The 26,540-nt window shown below is 39.6% G+C and overlaps 1 protein-coding gene across 2 annotated transcripts; it reads right to left on the bottom strand.

Annotated features, from left to right (window-relative positions):
• Positions 1-443: 443 nt before the first annotated feature.
• On the bottom strand, positions 444-26,285 carry bmal1a (basic helix-loop-helix ARNT like 1a). Of its 2 annotated transcripts, none has more exons than XM_018704151.2 (20): positions 26,130-26,285; positions 18,345-18,523; positions 17,296-17,359; positions 16,482-16,629; positions 16,019-16,039; positions 15,768-15,800; positions 14,924-14,953; positions 14,141-14,298; positions 13,463-13,542; positions 13,045-13,137; positions 12,060-12,177; positions 10,973-11,122; positions 9,065-9,311; positions 7,638-7,744; positions 7,358-7,508; positions 7,143-7,222; positions 6,919-7,027; positions 6,194-6,287; positions 4,611-4,704; positions 444-4,521 (listed from the first exon to the last, which is right to left on the bottom strand). In XM_018704151.2, the coding sequence occupies exons 3-20, from the start codon at positions 17,339-17,341 to the stop codon at positions 4,364-4,366; spliced, it is 1,917 nt and encodes a 638-aa protein (XP_018559667.1). In that variant the 5' UTR covers positions 17,342-17,359; positions 18,345-18,523; positions 26,130-26,285; the 3' UTR covers positions 444-4,363. The 2 variants fall into 2 exon arrangements, with proteins under 2 accessions (XP_018559667.1, XP_018559668.1); XM_018704152.2 differs by lacking the exon at positions 26,130-26,285 and adding an exon at positions 25,806-26,079.
• Between the last annotated feature and the right edge of the window lie 255 nt (positions 26,286-26,540).

Here is a 26,540-nt window from a genome sequence, read left to right as displayed (position 1 = left end):
CTCTATAACTCTGATTATTTAATGCATTAGTTAAAAGTGTAGGAGCAAAATTTTTGGGGGGCCATAAATTCAAATCAGGACCAAACTCATACATTTACCACATCTCAGAATATTCAGTAGTGAAAAGACTTTAAACTTATTTCATCTTCCAAAAGCCAGGAACTTTTTTTGAGCGTCGGGACATACACAGCCACTGAAGCCAAGAGTGGCTGTTATTCACTGACCTCCATTCAGCTGCTTGTAGATGTGCAGCAGTGCCACCATTTCCTTTAGTGCTTCATTCTGTGGCAGAGCTTCCAGCAGCTGGATGGCAACATCATATAAAAATACCACCAGGCTGCAGTGATTGGCTGAAGGAACAGATCAGGTGTAAACCACAGTCATGAATGAAGAGACAGAGAAGACCTTCATCCAGTGAAGGAAATACGCTGTAGAGTCCACAGTGACAGAAACAAATAGTTTTATTTTAAAAATATTTCACTGCTGATACATACAATACACTCATCATACTCATATATTTGCATAAAGTATACTCTTACATGATAATATTTAAAGATTTGATACATTATTGTCAGGTGGGGAGGGGTATATCAACAGGGGAAACACTTTATTGTAGTGTGTAGCGTAAAAACATTGAAACAGAAAACCACTAGAACAGACACAGAGGGGACCTCACCAGCTGCTGCCTCAGGAGGACAGGAGAGCGTCCGAGCCTGAGCTCAGCAAGTATTTCACGTTAACAGACCTGGGGCAGCCCAACTGTACGCACCAACCAAAGGAGAACACACAGGTGTAGCACAGAGGTGCTGCATCTTTCTTACTTGCACCATTCTGTATCTCCAACTAGACAGAATCTCATTTTAAATGGCTGCTGAGTGTTCACCCACAACCAGTTGATATCAAGCCAGAGATTAAAAACCTTTGTGCCCGTATAGAAAGAAAATATGTTGGACTTACATTCCCTATATTTGTGCCTTGCATATGTTATTATTACATCTGAGTCAAATGCATCAGGTTTCCCTGAAAGACAAATTCTTATGATATTTAACAAAACAAAAAAGTTGCTGAACAGCACTTCATGCTGTTTTGGATATATTTCTTCATCCCTCCAAGACTCTTCCCACCATCAATAAAAACCCCATCAACATGTTTCCCCAGTTTTGACTCTGTTTTGTCAAGATGGTCTGAAAGAACCAAAACTGTTCAAATACTGGCAGAAAACGGTTTCTTAACGTGAAAATCTAGTGATAACTTTAACATTTTATCAGATGGCTGACAAATATCTTTTATCCCCTTGGTTGGAGGAGTCTGTAAAGATTCTAGTTAACACCTTCAGAGGAGCAATAACATCCTTTTTGTTGTTCTAGGTTTTCAAACACTGCACAGTCTTTCTCTTTCACAGAAAAAAGGCTCAGCTCTGTGACTCAGACGTAATGATGATACATAGGAGGCATGAACCTGGACCTAAAATTTGGAAATCTAATTACACGTTTGTTGTTTCGAGAAGCGCTTACATCGCTGGCCTTCACTAGGTGCATTTCAGCACTTACAGTTCACATATTATTTAAGATGGGGGGGGGGGGGGCATAATCTGTATATTCAGTATCTGAGACTGTAAAAACTTCAACATCTCTCAGGTTGTACTGTTTCTGCATCTGAAAATCCAGGCACATGGGAAGTATTACACATTCATCTTCTTTCCATACAGGCAGGCCCCTCTCAACATGTCTACCTCCAATCAAACTCTGACGACATAAAGGCCTGTGAGCGGCTGAGAGCTGGCGAGGTGAAGAGGTCGTGTCAAGGATATTCATTATCATGGAGGGAAAATGAACACTGAAATGAAGAATCCCATTCAGGCGCTCCTGGCTGTCCCTCCTGACCCTGTTTACTGTCACTTATCTCTATCGCTGTTACATAAGTCCTACCCTGCTGGATTACTGTCGCCTCCATCTCTAGGACATTTATCTGTTTCTATGATTGCCCCCATTTACATTATAGCCCCCTCTGCTAACAGGGTAGGTTCATCGACGGTTACATATAGCCACAGTGCATCTGGCTATTAAGTGCTAAACCAAATTCAAGATGAAAGACTTTTGTAAAGCCACATAGCGTCTATCTGTCATTGTTGCAGTAGAACTTAACTTCTTCGTACTTTCTTCTTCTGCCCAATTACTGATTAGACTTAGGCCAGTTTTTAAGTATCTCAGGGCCAGAAAATTCCAGTTGAGGAAATGGAGCTCAGTGACTGACAGTCTAAGTGAATCTTAACTGCTCTATATGATGTACCTGGAAGAAGAACAGGTGGAGACCCTCTGATCCAGACCACCAGGTCTTTACAGTGAAGGGTTGATTCTAATTAGCCTGCCAGCGTGTTAACCTGCAGTAAGCAGTGTGTAAGAAGCAGAGCCCAGTAAAGTGGCAGTGAAAGACATTTCCTCACGGAGGAGCACTCGAATCTTGGGTCTGCAGTTGAATTGCTCTCTGAACTGGAAAAAGTGTGAAGAGGGAAATCAGGTGTGTTGTTACAGCCATGAAAACACACCTGCACAGTGAACTGCTGCTCCCACCACTTAACTTTAAATCGGATTCTTTGGTGCAACATTAGTCAGAGAATCATTCCTGCTGTTCACTGTTAAACGTGCAGGAGAATCCACTCCAGAGAACAAAGCAGTAGAGGTCTTCACAGGTCCACTCTGATTCTGTCTGGTAACAAAACTGGGCTCAAGTTCTATTCAGTCTAGTTGTGTTGTGCAGGGACTTATAATGCTGCTGGTCTCAGGTCTGTGAGTCACTGTCTAGCAGTCTTGCTTTCAGCTCTCATCACATTATTATGAACTGTGACGTCCATCACTTCATCATCTATACTCTCTGCTGCCTATCACCAGTCTATCACAGGACACACACCAGAGCTGTATCTCAGTTCCATACTACAGTAATTACAGTACACAGAGTACACTGTTTTTTTAGTATATATGAAATCAACATACTTTACTGTTTTATACCAACAACAAATGACACAATGCAGGATCATGTGACTACCTCAGGCCCTGTAAATAAAGAGTCAGAAACATTCTGACTCTCGTGTGCAGGAGGTCAGTCAGCTCAGTTAGGTAACTCAGACTCAGACGCTCTATTTTAGCTGTGCCACCACATGCTGCCAGTGTTGATGTTCTTACTCTATTTACTCTGTTTGGATCAGAGCAAGTGTGAGAATCCCTTTCAGATCATCAGTCTGTGGACTTGTGAAGATGTCTACTAACCAAGTCCTATGAATCACTGGCTGCAACAAGCAAGGGCTTTTTGAGTATTATTGTTGGATAGCTTAGAAATATATGATCACAACTTACTTCTTACAGAACTACTACTGCTCAGGAAAAATTCTGAATCTGCCCAACTCTTCAGGGAAAATAGAATTTAATGAGTGTTGGCTTTAGAGTAGCTTGGAGAAAAAAGTTGTTAACATTCACGCTCGTTAAGGGAACAGCAGCGCGGCGGCTTTTTCAAATAAGATTTTGTCATCATTGAAATGAACTGAAAACTGCTTGTGGAACTGTGGGAATAAAGGACTTGTAAGTATCGTCAGTGCAAATCTCCACAGGATAACTGTGTGGTGTGTGGCTGGCTAAGACGGCCATTTTGGGGGGCACCATAGCTGTGTTTGTACGACATCAACGTTCCTACATGGAGACTTGAATGTACAGTTAGAGATGTTGAGAGGGCCGCGGGGGGAGGCAGAAATCAAACACTCTGCACCCCAACACCACTCCACCCCACATCAAACTTCAACCACTTGTCTGTGAAAGTCTCAGGAGTCCTGTGTTGGCCCTGGGTTGGATGTTGACCTGGCAATGACAGGGGCCAGAACCACTGTTAGACAGAGATCAGTCCGTCGGCAGAAACGTTAGCACCGCAGACCTATATGTGATTCCATTTGCTGGACTGTTTTTAGAGTAATGGTCTGTCACCGTGGCAATGTTAGAGAACCCCTCATCTACAGACAACTAACACTGCAAACATGACCATCGTAACTCCTCCTCTGGAGCAGGATTCTCATATATTAATCAACCTTTTTGCCTGATGAAACACCGGTCTGCCTACAGCGGATGATCATCAACCAGAGTGAGAGTCACCCACACTCAACTGAAGTAAATAACATTAAGAGAAATGTTACAGAGAACTGAAAAGTTTCAGAATGTCAATAAAAATCATTTGTTAAGATGAACAGTTTTTGCAGTGTAGTTGTTTGCAGAGGGCAGGAAACATGGCAGCCAGAATTCAACCTGACCAAACTCTCTCCATCAGTGGCTCTGGTGCAAAGAGGAAGTCTCTCTCTCTGTCTGCCCCTTCTTTTCCAGCTTCCTCACAAAGGCCAGGGCAGGTCGCTGAAGTCGACGGGGCCGCCCAGACCAGCATCTGCCTCCAACAGGGACATGATGACCGCCATGGCCGCCTCGTCGTTGCTGGGGCTGCTGGAACCAGGCTCGTCCATGATGTCTATGCTAAGGTGGGAGTTGTCACCTGGATGGAAGACGAGCCAATGAGAAAAGGATAAACAGCCATGTAAAGTCAGTCAATCAGTAAGAGAGTGTGTTTGTGTCTTGACTCACTCATGATGGACTGGTTGGAGTAGGGGTAGCCTACAGAATCAGGTCCAGGAATGATCCCTGTGCTTGGCAGCTCAGGTGTCCCTCCATTCTGAATCTATCCAGGTGACACACATATACACACGTATCAGCTCACTGTGAAAACAGATCCGTTTCAACCTGAACTGAACATCTTTGTCCATCAAAGAATGGACACTGAAACTCATGGGAAAGACGTGTCACTGAGCCTCATCCACAGCATCCTCACCATCACTGACCGTCATGTCACTGTGTTTAAGACTTCTAAAGGTAGCAAACCATTTTACTTATACAGCATATGACTTAGTTATATCTTAGTTGATGACACTGACAGTCACATTTTTACAATGGACTCTGCAATTGGATCCAGTGGGTACCCCTCACAGCCAGTCAGAGCAGCTGATTCAGATACTTCCCAAAAGAATGGTCATAACTCAAGACAAAAGAAGCTGCAAGCTTCAAATCACTTCCACAACAATCCAAAGAAATGTGTGCAACTTCCTGTGTTAACAGTATCATGGTTTACGCTGCTGTTCTGAAGAAAATGACTAAAAATTCAACATCTTTTTTGTTTTGTTTTGTGGGCTAATATTCCCTATTGTAGCGTATAGGAATCCTTGCTGACAGACAGATAAGATGAGCTGAGGTTGTGTTGATTCAGGGAAGTGTAATACTTGATGATGCTGTTTAAAATGACAACTTCATAAGGTAAAACACAGGGCAAAACGAAAATGTCTCTGTGGCTTTCAGAGGGTGACAGGAAATGAAGGAAATGAAATAAATGACCTTAGCTTAGACAGACAAGAAATTGTGAAAACATGACTGATACACCAGTTTCACTGAAATCACTCCTCCATTTGATACTTCCTACATATTAGACATTCAACAGTTTTCTCTATAGTGATCAGTAAATTGAGATTTCAGACAATTGTGCAAATCATTGTTTGGCTCCATCACCAACAGGTTTAGAGATGCACAGCTGTTTTGCAAATTGTCCAGTTTATTCTGTTTATTCAGTTCCCTGTGCAGACACTGTAGTTGTACAGTGTCTGTATTTTGATCTGAGCACTGCCAAAACCCTGCCCACTGCCACTGGCTTCCTTCAAAAGAACTCCAACCGCTTCTTGCACATTTTACTGTGATTTAATTAATACTGGTTAAAATGTACATTTTCACCATCAATCCACATCTAATAACCCATTATGAAAAAGTGAAAACATGTTTTTAGAGATTTTTGCAAATTTATTAAAAGTTCTTGGAGCTCTGCTCAGAGTTCAATTTTTGTCTCATCAGACCAGATGATATTTTTTCTCTTGCTTTCAGTCTCTTAAATGCCATCTGGCAAACTTTAAGCAGGCTGTCATTTGTCTTTCATTCAAAGTGGCTTCCATTTAGCCACTCTACCATAAAGGCCTCTCTGATGGACTGCTGCTGCCATCTTTTTCACTTTGTCATCAGAGATCACTGAGTGTAGACTGATGGGCAAAAATGTAAATCTCATCAATTTAAGATTAAAATATTGAACCCTCTACTTTATGAAGGAGACCATGTGTATGTGTGTGTGTTACCTTCTTGCCCCCTGGGGAGCAGGTGTCAGGTGGAGGGGTGCTGGTGATGTTCAGAGGGCTAGAGCCACAGCTGGAGGGAGAGGAGCCTCGAATCCTGAGAGAGACACATGGTTGCAATGATTATGAAACACCCTTCACATTCTCATACAGTATTACACATCTGATCTCCCAAAACCTGCACTCAAGTACAGCTTTTCATCCCAACTTGCACAGGAGCTGCAACATCCAGATCCAAAGACAAGTGACCTACATGCAATGCATTTTTAACATTTGTCAGCGTTGCCATGACAATAAGTAGATATTACATCTATCAGCGGACACAACTGGTGTAATTTTGGCTGCACAGTGCCTGTCTGAGTCACCATTAGCCTGGATTCAAAACTGAGCAGAAGAGGCTGCAGTATGAACACTGTCCTATTGTACACTGTGAAGAGCTTGTGAGTCCGTTTCATTTTATGTTTTTCAAACGATCAGAAATTAGTCAGTACATATAATGTGAAGTGTTCTGTTGAAGGTTATGTCCTGCACACTTTCTGTTTATGGTTTTGGGTGTATACAGCAGGCTTTTGAAATCTGCTAAATGTTATAACATCTCTCAGTGTCACCTCTATCACAATGATCTACATTAAAAACTAGGCCACAGGGATCTCCCAGTCAAGGGCCAACACACTTCCTAAGCTTGAATGGTTTTGAGATTGATACACACAGATTTAATCTCCTCTCACCTCTGGATCTCCATCACTTCCTCTGCAATCATGCGTCCAATCTTGCCAGCTCCTGCTCTTGTGCCACCTGGGATTCCAGGCACCGTCTGCAGAGCTCTTCTCCCCCCACCTACCAATCAAACAGCAGTCAGGAAAAGAGATTTTCTTTACTGTGAGGAATAATCACTTCACAGCAAACACAGCAATGAGTGATCCTCTTTTTAAAGGTTAAAGCAGTAGCTTACCCTCTGAGGTGAGAACACTGTCCATACTCTGTGGCGAGGCAGCAGATTGAGGGTAGTCTGATCCTTCCATCATGGGACACCTGGAGAGAAAAACACACATGGAAATGTTCTGATATTTCACAGCTAAGTGTGCACATTTTGAAAATCTTGATAAACTAAACAACTAAAATAAATTCGTTTTAGAGGTGTGTGTTTTTGTGTTGCCAGGTACTTACGACACAACAGTGTTGGTGGACACAATGTACTCCACCTCCTTGGTCCAGGGGTTCATGAAGCTGAACCATCGGCTCCTCAGCGTGATAAAGGAGCCATCTTTGATCTTGAATTTGTAACAGTTGGTGTTGATCTTCTCTCTCATCTGCAGCACTATGAGCAGAACGGTCCACACAGTAAGAACATGGTGAGCACAGAAACACATACAGAAAACACGATTCATTCATCAACTGTTTCTCTAGTCGACTCTTTCAGTTATTTTGTCGCTTTCTCCACAGGTACCTTGTCTGTGGCACTCTGCCAGGTGGCCGATGTCGTCCTGGTGGAAATACTCATAGAAGGAGGTTCCCAGCAGCTCCTGGGGCAGGTAGGCTAGGATGGCTGTGGCTCTGGAGGAACAAACAGACACAGAGCGGTTGTATTTAACAAGTTCTCAGAATATTGATGTATAGAAAACAACTCTTGTTCAGCATTTTCCAAAGCCAGCATTAGAAATCAGTTATTGTTAGCTATTCTCCAATATTTGGATGTGTTGAATTCAGGGCATTTTAGAATGGGAAAAGTCAGACAGATACAGATAGTATCCATCAATCAAAGGCTTAACCCATGTGTATACCAAACCCTAAAAAAAAGTTACACTGAGGTTGTTAGAAGCTCAGGTTGACAGATCAGAAGTTGTACTGCTATAAATATATTACATATTAATATTATTTTCCACTTTCACTGAGATAGTTTTTTAACATCTGATGCTGCCTGATGTTTTCAGCTCTAATCATAAAAACCGTCATTCATTTTCAGGATTTTAACCCTTTAAGCCCCAGTTTATTTACATGATAGCACTGTTCTTGTTATGAATCATTACTCTTACGCTAAATTAAATAAATTATCACCAAAAATGATGCCATGAGAACAACTTGTTTTTGGCTTATATTAACATGGAATCATATTCAGCATAGGTTGAAAAAAAAAATCTAAAATCAAAAATGAAACAGACAAAAATGTCACACAAGTGTTCAATATGACCCCCCACACTCAACCATGTAAACTCATTTTTCATGCATAGGGAGTTTAAATCTGACCAGCTCCAACAAATCAAAACTTCACCATCAGAAAACTGTAACTACAACAGTGAAAGTACTCTATTGCTGCAGTTGGTGAAAAGACAATATAACTTGCAAACTAGCTAGACTGAAAGCATATTGTTTAATCCAAAAATCAAGCAATACATTTGTGGGGGCGCAACTACACAGAACTCTGTGTTAAAATACTGTATGTTGTGATACTAAAAAGGACTGTAATGTAATAATATATTATCAGTCATGACATTTTATTATTATCTGCATAAATTAGATGCCAGAAGATACAAATGAACGTCATATATTAACTGTACTGTGACAAGTCTCTACTGCTGCTTGAGGTTGTCATGTTAGGCGCTGTGTCCTTTAGTCCTATACCTACCAGATCCACTTGAGACTACTCCATCAATGTACTTTTTACAGATCATTTTGGACCTCTGTCCAGCTTTGTAAGATTTTGCCCAGGAGCAACAAAATATTATAAATGTATGTTGGGGTACATTTGAACATTACCACACACCACAGAGGTAAAGCCTAAAAAATCTGCTCAGACTGTGGCATGTGTTGAACTCAGCCCTATCAAATAAATCAAGGTTAACTGGGTCGCAGATAAGTAACACCTTTGCATCTCACCTCTGGTCAACGAAGACGAATTTGCCATCAATTGCGTGCCGGGAGACATACTCTGTGGGCTTCACCCTGATGTCTGCCAGACTGGGCTGGGGGACAATGTGTGGGTGCAGGCGGCCGATGGCCACCAGGCAGCTCAGGTTGCAGCCCTCATTGTCAGGCTCGTTGTCCTCGTCAAGACCCATCTTAGTGGGGGGCCAGCTCTTCAGGTAGCCTGTGCTATGGATGGTGCAGAAGCTTTTACGGTCCGCTGTGAAGAGAGAGAGAAAGAGAGGGAGTGTTGAAGGTTATATCTGGAAATAAGAAGGGACCACCTAAGTGAAATGCCATACCACGCTGTGGAGAAGATGGGAGATTCTTACAGTTTAGTGGACTGAATCTGGCAGGGACTGTTTTTTGTCAAAATACTACATAATAAAAATAAATCTACGATTTTTTTTTTAGACAAAAAGTCTGTTAATGATGGTTAATGCATTTTCACATTTTATCTTGTGACGGTTAAAAGAAACCACTAAATAAGAAAATTAGCACCACTCCTTCACATGAGGGTAAAACTCCTCCCTGGAGGAGATGTAAATAAGCCTTGCAGCATGTCTTGGGATTTTCCCTTGCATCAGCCGTTACAGGAAGTGGACCAATACCACCTGAAAAGGTGAGCTTTCGGTCCACTTCCCAACACTTTCATTCTGGTGCAGTTTGTATGTGGTGTGAAAGCAAATGCACCAAGCTATGGGATTTTAGCATAAATTCAATGCTGAGCACAAGCATGTCAGCACGTGAGTGACAGAATTTTCCTTGGTCAAACTGCGTCCCTTTTTCTGCCTCTTCATCATTATTCATGGACTGTACTTACATAGCACTTTCTAGTCATATCGACCACTCAAAGCGCTTCACACTACAGCTCACATTCACCCATTCACACACACATTCATACAGCACTCGTTCTATACATACAACGTGCTTTCTAACACATTCATACACATTCACACAAATCAGGGTTCAGTATCTTGCCCAAGGATACTTCGGCATGCGGACTGGAGGAGCCGGGGATTGAACCACGACCTTCCGATTGGTGAGCAACCGCTCTACCACAGCCGCCCAACATATTCATAACATGAAGCTGATACACAGTCCTGACTAATGACAGATATTACCTTGTAAACTCTTCATGATACCACAGAAGAAGGGCAGCATGACCTGCTGTCAGTCAGCTGAATTCCTTTTTTCCCCCACATAGGTCCCTGTCGCTCTGACATCATAATCCACCAGAACTAAAAGGCAAAAATGTACTTTTTCTCCCTGGTCCATAACAAATAAACTGAAGTAAAGACATGCTATTCTTACCAATGTCATAGGATGAAATGTTTTAGCAGAGAAACTTATCAGTGCTATTTTCATCATCCTGGGTAAGGTAGTCTGTTACTTTTTAAAATCCCTGCTTTGACATCACAGATGCAGGTGCACAGATTTTCTGCTATAAAAATGTCTGTATTGTATGCACAATTCTATAAACAGTCCAGTCTGGTTAAATAAAGGTTAAGCAAATAAAAAATATGCACTTAAAAAGGCCAACTTCCTTGGTTGTGTAATGGAGATGCTCTTGTGCTAACTGAGGTGTGATTCCTTGTTCTAATAAGGATGTGCTTCCATAAACACAAAAAGAGGAGCAGCAGGAAATCAGGACTTTTGATTTCATAAAAAGGCATCTGAAAGACTGAGAAAAACAGTGTCAGTGTCTGTTAGTATGAAGGTAAAAGTACAGACCCCTGTCACTCAAAAATGAAAACTGATGGGGAGATGCTTTGAACAGCACATAGGTGCTTCTTCAAGGACTGCTATGAGAGAAAGCGTTGCTTTTTTCAACAGGACAATTCCTGTTTTTCTTCATCGTTCAAGAGAATAATACTGTACCTTTTTTCTTAGAACAGGTGGAGGGAAAGTCTTTATCTTCTACTTTGACAGAGGGCCTGTTGCACTTCATCCTGCAGAAAAATGACCTTCTGGCTCCAGAACAGAGTCTAGATGGACCAGGGGTGATGTCTGTCTTCACTGGAAGACCAGCTGCAAATACACACAAAAGATAAGACAGCAGGTTTCAGAACAATAACTCATTAGTTTTTTTCTTTTAATGTCCAGTGTAGAAGTGTTCAAAACATCATTACCTTCACCAAGGAGGTTATGTTTTCACCCATTTGTTTGTTTTTACAAAAAAAAGCACTGACCCAATTTCCACAAAACCTGGAGGAGATATGGGGTAAGGGCCAGGGAAGAGCTCATTTTGGTGCAGATCCAATTAAAGGGATGAAACCAGGGATTTTTTTTGGCAAAGGTATGGACTCTCCTGAGTGCCACTCTGATTTTGCAATGTTGTACATCACTCCAAACACAATAAAATAACAGAAAAAACATTTGGGAAACACATTATAATAATCCATTCATCAGTCAGAAACTACTGTAGTGACTTTCAACTATTCTTTCTTTCTTGTTTTCTCATTTCACCCAATGTTAGAAGTCTTTAAATAAACCAATTTTTCAATTAAGAAAATTCTTTCAACCATTTCTAGTCACTGGTCCCCTATAGGGGGTTCTATTCTGGAATTTCAATTAGACTTCCATTTCTTCTTTGTGAACTAACTTTGACCAAATTACAAAATTGAAATCAAAGGAAACACAAATCATTAATTAAAACATTAATTAAACATTAACCAGCAAGCATTATTTCAAATCACAGGATAGAAGAATATCCACAATATCCTATAGACAAAACACAGATATAAAGCTGCAGCAAAGGGGTTTGATACAATGACTCAATTCAACCAAGAGATAAAACCACTATCTGCTGAAATCCACAATAAATAATTTTACTAATGTCATGAGGCAGCCTTAAGACTGCTGACAGCTACCAGCAACTTAGAATAAAAGAGATAAAGATGTAAGCTCAATATTAACCAGAATCCTGATTCTACAAAATAGATGATGTGTATTTGGGCTTGCTTACTTTTCGCATCAATGAGCCTCTCTCGTGGGGCTGTATCAGAAGAGGACAGCTGCTCTTTGACCTTGGCAATGTCCTTGGGATGAAGGTAGTCAAACAGGCTCTGACCTATCAGGTCGTTCTGGAGACAGTGAATGAGATATACAAGGGTTCACAAGGGAGAGGACACAGGAAATGAAGTGAGAGAAGAACAGAGGGAGGAAAGGAACACATGAAGTCTTGCAGTGCATGAAAGACTGTGGACAAATGCAGGTTTTCAACATCAGTCTCCACAAGTTCAAACAACATTTAATTCTCTAAGCCAGTGCTGAGATTAATATTACCTGAATTATTTGATGTGCATGTTTTTCTGTGAAAGGCAAGTTAAAACTTTAATCTGCAACTGAACTGCTGAGATGGGCAGAACTTCCAACACAAGTAAGAAAGTTGCAGTGATCTGCTGTTTTATGAAATTCTGCTGATTTTTGAAAATCCTACACTATGAGCTAATGTATAATTTTCAGAGTAAGTGACAAAGGACAGAAAACAGTCCTTTTTATACATCCTGTTCAAGGCTGTATAAAATGTATGTTGTGCCATTATTCCGCTTCTCGGCTCTGTATAAAAGGTACGAAACACAGGATGTGGGGGGCCTTGTTTTTTCGCTGTTAAACTGGCAGCGGAGAGATTACAGAGCCATCAATGTCCGTGTGAAAGAGAGAGCAGCCATGGCGGGAAAGATGCCGACACTGTTGTGTTACTCGTCACTCCTCTAGTTGTGGAACACCAGCACGCTATCTAAAAATCACATACTGGGGCAGCATTATGCCGACTTTGCTCAGTTCAGTGTAACAAGCAATAATTGGGCCTTAATGGCAATAGAGTGGGATCTTTATTAAAAAGGGGCTAGTGCTTCAATGATAATGGTCTTCCATGGCTGAGTGGGGTCAATTACTTAGTAAATGGACATGTTTGTTATGCCTGTGATGTTCAAACACTGTCAACATACCTGGCTGTAGTTGAGAATTTTGTAGACTGATTCAGAAACAAAGAGAATCTTGCCACGATCGCACCCAACCACAAACAGGAAGCCATCAGCAGCCTACATTATCAAACACAGAAAACACTGGAATAAACATGGGTATTTTAAGAATGTATTTTCCTCATAAATGGAACAACAAAATATGAATGATTTTAAAAGTGTCTATTTAGGTGCAACAATAGAACACACATTATGATTCAGCACCATAATATTTCGTTTGAGGTTTTAATACATAACTGGCAGAAAAGAATGGCAATTAATGCCCAAGTACAACATTCATTGTGAATAAAAAGTAGCATTATACTGTGCACCTACATTACCTAACAATGAACCCCAGACTCCATATCAAAAGTACTGGATGCTTAGTCCTTGGTTTTGCACTCACCCTTAGTATCAAGTGCTTCAGTTCATCATCTGAAAGGAAGGAGGGCTTGTAGTTGGCCTCTGTGTATGGGTTGGCTGCACCTGCACACAAAACACACTAGGTATTCAGACTGTACCTGAACATGTCACAGCTCACTCAGTTTGTGTCCCTCCTTGTGTGAAAGTTTTAAAAGGACCTATTTCGCCATTTACTTCAAGTAAACACTGATGAATTTTGATGCTGACTTAAAAGTCTGAGACAGAGTTTTAGTTCCCCAAATGTGTAGATGGCTGACAGAATTGCTGATCAATACCAAATCAATCGTTGATTATTAGCTAACCTAACAACAAAGATTATTTTAATATTGAATAATCTTCCGGCTATTTTGTCAACAAATCATTTTGTTAATAAAATCTCATTGCATAACGAAATAATGTCCATCACAGTTTTCCAGAGATTAAGATATCAAAAACTAAATAAACAGTTGTTAGACTAAAACATTTGAAAACCAAAATATATTCAGTTTACTATCATACAAGACAAAGAAAACTGGGTGACGCTAGATCCAGTGAATGTTTGATATTCATGCTTGAGAAAAAAATGTGACTTTTATTGTACTGTTCATGAACAGGCAATATCTATCCCCTCAAAGACTGAGCCATCTCCCAATACTCTGTACTTTTACTAGTTCATCCTAACCTCTGAGTGTCTTCATGTGTTGGACAGCCATGCGCAGGACCGTCAGCTTGTCCAGCTTGCGGGACATGGCATTACAGGTGGGTACAAGCGACGCCAGCTCATCAATGAAGCTGTTCATCTTGTCCCTACGACGCTTCTCGATCTGGCTGTGAGCCTCTCTGGGGAGGAAGACATACCACAAATTAACAGACAGTCAACTTACACTTCTTTACTTAATTTCATTTTTCTGGCATAATTCCTCAGTTAATATCTACAGTAATAGTTTTGGTTGCATTTTACCTGTTTTTTAAAAGACAGAATCCTAAAATTACACAAAGCAGAAACTCTCAGGCACGTTATCCTTCAATGGGCTGTATTCTTGCATTGCAGATTATCCATCACCTCATCGTCTTATCTAACATGATATAAATCAAACACTGCTCTCTAAAGATGAAAGATACCATCTTTGGTGTTCAGTGTATCCGTCAAGACTGTAAAAACACATCTGAGGGTCTATCCAACTTGTCTGCCTTCACTTAAACCTGGCTTCACTTGCAGCTACAAAAAGAAGTGTTCTTCCATGCAAGAGAAAGAGAGCATGTCATTACCCATTCGGTATGCTCTTACAGTCCCTTAGTTCCACATAATGCTCGGATCTATACACTCCAACGTATAAAGTTTCTTGTCATCAACATACACAAAGCTCTCTCTATCCCTAATCAGACAGACTGACATTTAATTCATGGAAGAGAGATTAGAAGGCAGGAGGCGAAGGAGAGAGAGAGAACAGAAAGAGTTTTATACCTGGCATTCTTAATCCGGCCCTGTTGGTCACTGGAAAGACAAAGAAAGACATATTAGAGAGGGGAAACTGGCAAAAAGGGAATGTTTCAGAGAGGAAAATAAACTTCAGGCTTTGAAGTTTCAATTAATGAGACAGGAGGGAGAGGGTGAGTAAAGGGAGGGAATCAGGCCACAGCCAACCTCACAGGTTCTATAACCAACCTCATTTATTGGTTTCAACAGCATCAAAGCTTATGCAACAAGGGTATTGCTCTGGGGTTATATTTGACTATACAACCTGATGCCTGGACGCAATACAAATATGACGTAGTTTTGATTAAACCACTTCACATTCTTTCTCATTCATACAGTTATGTAAAGCTGTGATACCACCCACTGGCACAACACCCAGAAAATATTTGCACTTGCACAGATTAAACTCCACTGCATCTTGATTTTCTTGATGTGTAAAAAGAGAATAATCTTAAAGAATATGTATATATATTTTAATACATTTCTAAAATTCTGTTTTCACTTTGTCATTAGCCTGAGGCTGCAGCACTACAAAATGCAGAAAAAGGGAAGAGGTCTGAATACTTTCTGGATGCACTGTTAAGCTGATGAATATTTACTAATGCAGTAAAATTAACAGAGCCATTTATCTCAAGAGATAGCTCTTAGACAAATAAAACTGAAACTATCTTAGTTACCACTAAGGCAAAGTGAAAGAATATGTTTTTTATTATTTGGATCAACTGACTCATTAAGTTGAGTAAAACTGATTTCAAAGGGAAACAGGTTCGTTTCAGCAGCAAAAGGACAAACAAGCTCTAGCTTTGTCACTATGGTAATGATGGCCTCTTACCTTCCCAGTTTATCTTTGTCTGGGTCCATGTCACTAAGGAGGAAAAAACAGGAGATGTTAGTTTCAACAAGGGCATAAAGGGAGATTCAAATAACCACAGCATTTTGGAAAGGGGTTGACTGGGTTCTGTTGCTTTGTTTTTGAGTCTATTCATTATTTCATGGTGCAAAATCAATGGTGGGTCATTGGTATTTCAGACTGATTAATTATGCTTTCACTTAATCTATAACCATCAAGTTGTTTGAACTTACTCAAATGAGAAGCCATCAATTCTGCAAAGACAAAACAGATGTAATCAGTTTCTGTCATTGAGGTGTTGGGAATTATTTACAACATGTAATGTGAAAAGCAGCACTGACTCACAGTGTTTAATAGCACACATATTTTATAGGGAGCCAGCACAGTCAAAATTATTAAAAGGATTGATTAATTCATCAATTCATGCCTTGTAAACTTTGGTTCTATGAGAACGGAAATGCTGCATGTGTTTCTGTTCATTGTGATAATCTATGAAACTGCCCTTATTTTTCTTTTTGATTCCTTGTCACCTTAACTTTACCCTTTCTCTTTTTTTAAACTTTTTTCTTTCTTTCCTCCCCTCTCCTCTTCTCATGTCTACTTTCATTTCACTGCTTTCTTTGTTACATTCCCGTAGTCAACTTTCCCTCTGTCTTTCTTTTCTATATGTTTGTCTTTCTTTCCTGGTCTTCTTACTGGTAGTCAGTGGTGCTGCCCTTCCTTTTGCGGGTATAGTCCATGCCGGGCGTGCTGATGGAGCTGGAGATGAGGTCGGTGGACCCAGGGGACATGAAGTCAGTCATTGTAGACGAGATGTCCATCCTTTGGTCTGCCATCAGGTCATCTGCAGGGCAAAGACAAATACCTATTATTCAGCCTAACCATTCCTAACTGCCTTATCTAAGAATAAGGCAGAATTGGGGTGCAGATGTTTTGTAATAACAGACAAATGTATTCTTGCTGTGGGCAGATAAAAGTATTTAGGAGTAGCAATAAAATAGTTAATTAAAAAAAATAGTTCCATGGAACATTCTTATAAAACACGTTTGTTACTTCTGTTTACATGGCCACAAAGTACGAGGTTTGGAGGCACATCACCATGACCAAATGTAAACAACACAGAAAAGACACTCATTCTAAATATAGCATGCATAAGTGAGCTAGATTTGAGAGCACTACAGTATTAATCGAGAGGGGGTGTTGATTGTAATGAGTGTGCATTTAAATATGCAAATAAACTTTTAACTAATAACCAAGGTATGTAGTAAGATTAGTCATTGACTGCAGGATTCTGTTACAAGAAATCTCTGTAAAAGTTAAAGGTCAAGATCAAAGCAGTCTTGGTGGAAATCAGCAGTTAGGCAGGTTTCAGGTATTCACATAGTGGGGACAACTTTATTCACATCACTTTTTAGGGGCAAAACATGAACAGATGGGAAAAAAAGATATTCCTTAGAACGGGTCAAAAACATGTTGTCGTAAAGCCAGAACATTATGAAGTCACACTCACCACAGATGTTCATCACTGCCTCTGTGTTAAAATCATCTCCTTCCATCCACTCTTGAGCCCTCGACTGTGAACATACAAAAACATCACCTTTACAAGTACATTTTACAACTGGTAGTCCCAGCAAGCAAGGAGTCATTCTGAAACTGTGCAAAGACTAAAGGCAAATTCAAAACATTGAAAGAAAACACAGACACACAGTTACAGTTGCCTGGACACATTCACCAAACATTATGCCATTTAGGTCAAATGTGCAGAATAAACAGGAAGCCACTACTGTCTCAGTAACTGCATGCATAGAAATACTATATAGCACAGTTATCAATTCTCAACCAGATTTAGGTCAGACCATATTAGTTACGTGAAAGATATAAATCTAATTTATTTACTTCAATTCAATTCAGTTTTATTTATATTGCGTTGAATCACAACAGAAGTCATCTCAAGGCACTTTTCATATAGAGCAGGTCTAGACTGTACTCTTTAGATTATTATAATTACAGAGAGAGACCCAACAGTTTCCACCATGTGTAGTACTGTATCTATCAGAAAAATAATTTAAATAATTTGACTTCTTGCTGGGGAAACTGGCTATAAAACTCAACAAATTCAACCAATGAGAGCTTGAACACTGAAATAACCAAGCATCATTTCTATTAATATTTGTTTAGCAGTTATTGATCTCAGTGTTGATTCTAAACACTTTTTTGATTTGATAAATATTCAGTTGGAGTTAGTTCAGTTAGTTACAGTTAGCTGCCTTACTAGAGTGTGATGGATGAATCAACATAAAGCTAGTAGTCATTGCACACTCTCCAATTCCAACTTGCTGTCACAATGCTTTTCTGTTTTGTTTTGTTTTTTGCAGGACATTATGTGTTTTCTGGGAAGACTGGCTGTAAAGTAGGGCCAGACAAGGCAGGAAAAAAGTGCCAAAAATCTAGAGTCTGTGGTTTTCTAGTAATGTGTTCAGCTCTGAGACAGTGAGTGCTTTGACTCAAATTCACATCAGTTAGATGAGTGAAAACAGTGAGCACATAGAAAACAGTTACCTGGATTGGAAACTGGAACAGGCCTCCTTGATGGGCCTGGTGTCGTCTGGATCAGTCTGGTCTGCTCAGTTCAAATCTGGTCTAGCTTTTATTCAGTCTGAATTTGTTTCATCAGTTTGATGTGGTCAATCTACCCAGTATGACCTGATCCTTAAGCAGTTGGTGCAAACCGTCAACCTCTGGAGAGAGATTTAAAAAAATGATCAGTAAACTGCAAATATTAAATCTTAGTATATAAACAAAATACATCAAATACATAACCAAGACCACATATTTAATAATCACCCTGTACAGATGATAAAACCTGATTAAAAAGCAAAATATGCAACATGAAAAACAAGACAATGCCTTGTGTTCCTTAATGTTGAAAAATGTCATAACTGAATCTGGGCTAAATGAATAATTTCCAAAGGTACATATAAAAACGTTAAAGTAGATTTTCTTTTGTTTTAACTCGCATAGAAACCTGAATTAGCATGGTGGCTGCTCTTCGATTAAAACGTCGAATCGTATGAACATGGTATGTCAAGTGTGTGCATCAGTTGCTAGTCAGAGGAACAAGAGACTAGCATAATCAATTCCAAAACAAACAAACAAAGAAAACTTACTTACATATAAGTAACCAATCTTGCAGTCATAATGATATAATAAAAAAATGTGAAAGGATAAAATAAAAATAAGAAATGACTTTAATGGAAACATAGGGCAGAACGACATTGCAGTGTGAGGCAGAGCAGTTCAACTGGTTTCTGTTGGCCAATCCAATACTCTTAGCTTTCTGACTGACAGCACTTTCAGCAGCCCAGCAAGAGACACACTCCACAGTGCAGAGGGATTTCCAAGACACCAACTTTTACTTGTACTAAATGTGTAGAAATGTGAGGTTTTCAAAACAATACACCAAAATCATCACTGAAACTCATGCCAAAGGATTTTCTGATAGTCTGATAGTCTTTATGAAAAAAAGAGCAAATAACTGATATCTTCATATTGAACAGCCAAATCCGATTTAACTGAAAAAATTCTGGATCAGGTAAGGCCCTACAGTCTGAATCTGCAACAAATTCTTGGAAGGTTTCAGAGGAGACACTTTGAATGTTTAATGTGCAGTGACAATAAAATGCAAAGCTCGAGAAGCACCGTTTAAGTAGCAGAGAGCAGACTATTAGGTCAGGACAGGCTTGGTGAGCTCTTTTACTGGGACAAAGCTCTGGGCTAGAAGGGGAAAACCACTATGTCATGATTGAACACTGAAAGGAACTGGTGTTGGAGTGGAAACTGGGTCAGCCAGTCTCTATGGTCTCAAACCAGCCAGCCTCAATTTCCATCCACCACCTACTTCTACTTTGTCAGTGAGTCAGCATGCCATTCAGCTTAGTTTCCCTGTTCTACACTCTACACCTACTCAGACAGTCAGGAAGCAGCCAGCAAGCCTGTTCATGAAACAGAGAAACATCCAGGGAGCAAGTCAGCTACCCAGTCTCCCAAACACCTCCACTTTGGCCAGTGATGGAGACAATGAAGATTTTCTCCAAAATTTTCTGAATATGGAAGTGATATTGAGAAACCAATAAATGTTGCTTTTTACTTTAGGCAGAAATAATAACAAACGTAGCTGAAATGTTGGTGAGAAGGGTCCTCGCCTCTGCAACTATCTGACTAACATACTACATTTTTTTTAATTGCAGCATGTCTGAAACTGTGGTTATTTAGTGATAAACCACACACTTCAATCGCAACAAAGTTTATCAGAACAAGATACGACCCTAGATCATGTTATAGTTACATGTATTTATCAGAAATTAATTTAATGCAACTGTAAAGGGAGTTGAAAGAGCAGTGCAGCAAAGCCATAAACGATTGTTGGCTTAGAGTACACACATTCAATCATGCTAGCGGATTCATTTTTTTGTGGTGGAGCACACACCTCTCTGACACTGAAGCTGACCACACTTTATTGAGGGTTGCCAGTACTGCTTGTGTGGTGGAACTTTATTTTTAACATACCTAAAGTCACAAGTGCACGATCAATGAGGAGGATTTAAAGAATGTAGTTTCTATTACAACAGTAACCCCTCTGATGAAAGCAGTTTTTATGTACTTTGCTGTTTGTGCAATATCTATTTTAGAGGCATAAAATTAAAACCCAGATATTCATTTTGTAATCACAAATCAGCAAAACAAGCAAATATATTAATATAATGGCAGTAATCAAACATAAAAACTAATGAGTCATCAACTCATTGTTTCAGTATAAACTTGGCCAGATGCAGTTTTTACATACATTTTTGCTGAGCTGAAGCTGCACTTAACAAACTTGTACGGCAGATCAACTAACTGTGTCGGTCATAATAATGAATCCACAGTGAAATAACACCCAACTCTGCAGTTGCTCTTTGCTCCAGGAGCATTTAAGAGTCTTTCAACTCAGTTTCATTGTTTGGTTCAGTGTCCTTACTCTCATCATCCTTGTTTCCACCAGAGGAAGGCAGTCCAAAACACAACTCCAATGAATGCTAATGTTGCACCTTGGCCACACTGACTTCATTAGGACAGAATTGTGTGCTTTACTAACACTATAAAATTAGCGAAGTGCAATGCATTTTCAGTTCACACTCACAATGTATGTGGTCTTATGGCCACCTAACGCATTCTGAGACACTAATAAACAATACACCTGCATTCACACCTGAATTTAGGGCTGTCCACTGAGGATGTGATCACCTACCATACATTTAAGTGCCACATGTGAACAAACCCTGAGACTGACATAAAACAACAAACTATAGCTTATCTTTCTGGCCAAAATAAGGAGAAGGAACCACAACAGAAGTCAATCTTTACAACTATCCAATCTTACAACACCCACTAACACAGACAGTTAATATTAACTGATTCCTCATCCATTTGCCTCACACTGCAAGACCTATCAAAATTAATAGTATTCAGTTTACTATAAAGTCAATTTGAAATGTGAAAGACAGACTAGCACTGCCCCATTGCTTTTTAGTACTATTTGTTTATTAATGCTAGAGACCCTAAAAACCTGCTTTTTCAGCTGCACATCACCAAACCAACTAGGTCAGAATATGAGGCTGAAATAACAGGTGTATGAACAAACTTATGTCTTATCTGTGTAAATTCATCTTCTGCTGCTAGCAGCTCTTAATCCCATTCAGGCCACAGGTGCATGATATAAAACTTACAGTAGGGTTCCAGTAATTGTACATTAAGGAAATTCAAGTCCTCTAAATAATGAATAAGTGGAGTAATTGTGTTAACTTGCTGACTCTTTTCTTCCCTCCAACTCAGCCTCTTTCACCGCTGCTGCTTATTTAAAGAAAAATGTGTTTTGTCACACATTAATACTCCTACCCTAACAGGGTTAAAAGGGAGGCTCTGATCTTTATTTACCCGTTACCATGGTGAATAGTAGTATTGGAGCACCAATTATATCTTTTTTTTCCCTTTATCTCTCTCCTCATCACACACACACACACCACACACACACACACACACACACACTTAACACAGAGACTGAATCCAAATGTCCAGCCCCAAGACTTGCAGACTGAGCACTCATGGGCTTTTGTCACACATACAATGATAATGTCTTCACCCCCATCACACCAAGTATGCAAAGGTTCTAGACTGTGATGGGATAGAATACACTATGAGACAGGACTTCAAGACAAAGAGATTAACAAAAAATTCTGGTCCTCCCATTAAGAATAATTTTTATTTTAAAGAATTTTCTGAATGGGTCTTAACAGTATTGATTCAGGAAAATTATATATGACATATGTAGGTCTATTACTTCACATTGTACCTACAACTTCTGGTTAGAGTATGCAGTTAAATATTCCCTTTACATAAGCTATCAAAGAAAACATATCAACATTAAATCCCTTAGACAAGGAGCCTCACACCATAGAACAAAAACAAACCATTACAAATCCAAATTATTCAGCTTACTGATATTCTGTATCAAAAATAAATGTGGCACATATTATCATTATTATTAAATAATGAATTATGTATACTGTTCTATGGGTAATTTTCTTAGCAAGTTTTGGTGAAGTCTGCACCCTAAGCAGACTCTCTGGAAGTCCACAGAAAGTCTGCTTGAGGTCCCCTGAGGACCTGATGAATTGTGGATTTTGGACAGCCCAAGGCACTCATGGACTTCCCACTTGTTAAGTCCACAAGTTTGCAAGTCCAGAAATTTGTGACCATACTAACTCTGATCAGCTGTTCAGGAAACAAAAACTCATGAGTTTCTCAACGTTTGGATTAGTATCTTCTCATCTGGTGATAACGCTGCAAGGCTTCTATGAAAGCTGACTTATTCTTAGAGACAGTAAAAATAATAACCAAATTAAATAACAATTGTTTGTTCTGACTAGTGACAAAACTGATTATACAAATGACCAGTGATCTCTTATTAACAATCATTAACAATTTGATAAAAGACAAACAAATTAAACACCAATAGGCAAAGTTAGCATACAATTATCAATTTCCTCTGAAAGTGTAATTTCAGCTGTTGGATTTCCGCTAATTTCCAAAGATTCCCACTGTGGATAACTGTGTCAGAGCAACCATGATCAGAGTCTGTGATGCAGACACAGAGCCGGTCATTTTCCATATGCCAGGAATGGCATACTGACGAGGTGTTGTATACTCTGATAATGAGGCAGAAGTTAAGAGTTTATCCCACCTGAAGAAAGCACTTATTGCCTGTAGCTATGCTGGCTTTACCCTTTCCCACATTTGAACACCTGTAAGATAAAGGAATATTTTGACAGTTTGGAAATTATGCTTTTTCATTTTCTTGCCAATGAAAAGGTTGATACCGCTCTCTTATCTGTACAGCAAATAATTAGCTGGAGCCAGTAGCCAACTTAGCTTAGTACTAAAACTGTAACAAGGGTTAACAGCTAGCCAAACCAAAGGCGACAAGAAAATCCATCTACGAGCACCTCAAAGCTCACAAATGTATTTACTGTATCAGATTTGTTTAACCTGTACAAAAACCCAATTGTAGAAGAGATAATTTGTATGTTTTTGGGGTCTCCAGGAAGTTGCCAGGCCTGGTAATGTTGTCATGTAACTCTTTGCAAGAAAGAAAATAATAATAAAAATATATAGATAGAATATTAAAATTTTCTATTAAGATTTTTCTCATGAAATCAAGGCAGCCTATTTTATTTCTCTCTTTACTACCATAATTTCCAGACTATTGAGCGCACCTGACTATAAGCCGCACCCACTAAATTTAAAAAGAAAGAAAAAAAAAGTACATATACAGACCGCACTTGTGTATAAGCCTAAGTGTCTAAATGTTTTTGCGGCATGAAGCTTGTTAGCCCGTAAAAATCTATAAATTAGCTGCATCATTGTTTAAGCTGCAAGGTTCAAAGCGTGTGAAAAAAGTAGCGGTTTATAGTCCGGAAATTACAGTAACAGGTATTTGAAGGCATCAGCCATTTTTATTTTTAAGAGAGGGAGTTATTTATATAGATTTATTTTGGCCATTTGGTGTTTTCACTTATCTTGCTTGATTGAAAGTCTTCTCAAGACTTTGTGAACATGCTCGCACTTAACACCTGTCTGGTTCTCCTGTTAGGGCAGGGAAAACTGCAGTCATTATTCTGAACGTGCAGTCACATTAAAAGTCGGTGCTTTTCATTATTATAGTTCCTCTTAAAAAGTTCAGTAAATGGGTAATTAGTAATTACACTGTTTTTAAGGATGTTGTATGTTATGGAGTTCTATTGCTGGTTGAAAAATATTTTGGCCAGGAAATTTTTTCAGTTGACCAACCACTGGCGGATACACCAAAAAGTTCATTTCCAACACTGCTTGCCTTTGTGTAAAATAGTATATGATTTAAATAGTGAAATAATACTTTAATCTAAAAATAAGCATGCATTTTGTATTCTTGAGGCATTTAATAACAAAATCAACCACTGATCATTGACATGGCTGAATCAAGAAAATTACTAAAATACTGCATCTCTAGTATTGGTAACTATGCTGAGCAATACAGACAGAAAGCATTAATCACAATATTTTGAATAAATACTCCCACGTCCATAATTAGGGAGGAGAAAACTTTGAGACACAGTCATTAGCACTAACAGGTGAATAGGACAGACATTCATGTCATCAAGCAAGAAGAGTCTAATACTTTCAGAAAATAGTGTCTTGCATCCATAGTGTAGCCATTATGAGACCAAAAAAAAGGCAACATTTAAATTTAGTCAAACTATAATCAAAATCACCTGGCCCTAGGCAGCCCAACATCAAACTGCTGACATTGTCGGCAAACTCTTATACCACCTATGACTACCAGTATGGAAGTTCCTAATGTTTATGTCTCTAATATTTCCCTTTTATTTTTTCCCCATCTCAATTACCTTTGCACCATGATTTTTCATCTACACGTTTCCCAACAGAAATGACTGGTTTGCATGTCTTCATGATCAGCAGGGTGGTTAACCACAGTCCTGCTGAATCATCACAACAAACTTCTGTTATCAAAATGCCTTTGTGTCAACATATCAGTACTGATAAGCACTAATGTAGGTTGCTACCTGTCTACAAGCAAAAACAACAACACCTGTCAGTCTTAAATTCACAGTGGATCTCCTGTCATGAAAAGATTAATACACAAATTACTTGTAACGCTACTGTTGAGGCAGAATTGTGAGAATTATTTTAACAGAATTGAGAAAGCAAACATCGCAACACACATTGCTCATATAGGAATCCAACAAACATAAAGGGCAACTAGAATCTCTATCAATATTTAATTTAATTTTTCACATCAAAGATCACCAAATAGTTCCACACAGACCATGAACCCCCACTGTACCTTAAAAAATCCATCTGTGAGGACTCATGCTGGTGACAATGATCAGAAGATTAACTAACAAAAATAGCAACCATTCCTCGTCTTGGTCCAGATCTGCAGGAACCATTTACACGTTAACCCCATGCTCCTAGACCACAAGTTTAGGATCTTGCTGTGAATCATTCAACAAAAGGCAGCGATTGTGCCTGGCGCACAGAGTGACCAAATCCCAAAGCTCAATATCATGATCATCTTTTGGGAACCACTGCGGAGACTGCAGAGACCGAGCGGTCGCCACATTTCCACTGCCAAAGCCAACACTGTGTCACGATATTTCATAACCAATCATGAGCCTACTGATTCGAAACAGCCAAGGTGTCAGTAAGGTTCGCAACCACACATTACTGTGGTATTTTCTGAAATGTGCAATGGGGGCTTTTACGTTATAGCTGCAGGATAGATGCTGTCGAAGAAACCGTGTGCCAGATACCCACCAAGGCCTGTTTACATAGCTAGCGTGCTAGCATTGGATAGCATTATTCACTTAGTCGCTCGCACTTCTGGGTGACGTTTAGTTAACATTTAACGAACCTGGCACTTACCTATGCACGAGCTTCCTCTAAGACCTGGTAATTGCGGACAACAGTTAAAGCTGAGGTGGCATGCTGAGGGCGGTTTCCCTACCTTTTATCTATAACGGCATTTAGTCCCGTTGCCTAATATTAGCATACATCTGCTAGCTAAGGAACGCTAACTGTTAAGAGTTGGCCAGCAAGCTAACGTCCCTCCTCCTGCTCTAGAAAACCACACTGACATGACCATGGGGCTGGGAAAACATCGACGATATCCATCATGAATTAAACCCCCCCAAAGTCACTAAGAAGCAATATCGATAACTCACAGGCTTGTTTTCATTGTATACTTACAATAGGTCAACTGAGACTAGTCTATCCATTGGAAGCCGCTGGGTAATATGTAAAGGCAACCCACACAACTGTGACATAAACGTATTTCAATCGGTGACCCAGTTTCTCTTCACCGTCATGCCTGTCGGACCACTAACCTAGTTTTTCAACCAATGGCGTTTGTGCTACTGCCGTAGGTGTCCCTCCAGCCAATCAGACACAGGTTCAGGTTGGGAAAATATGATGGACGTGGTACTTGGCCATTGACAGCCGGGTTAGAACGGAATGCAGAGGCTACTTGTGTGTGAGTATGTATGAAGAACACTGCAATAGAAGGTAGGCTTACAGTACGGAGCTGGACCGGTACATAATTTCCTTACACAGCGTTTTGATGCTTTAAATGAATTTATGTCGACCAAGAAAAAATACATA

Source organism: Lates calcarifer, linkage group LG10, assembly GCF_001640805.2.
Source record: "Lates calcarifer isolate ASB-BC8 linkage group LG10, TLL_Latcal_v3, whole genome shotgun sequence".
Classification (NCBI taxonomy): domain Eukaryota; kingdom Metazoa; phylum Chordata; class Actinopteri; family Centropomidae; genus Lates; species Lates calcarifer.
Note: the sequence above shows the minus strand (reverse complement) of the source record. Positions and strands in the feature narration are given on the sequence as shown.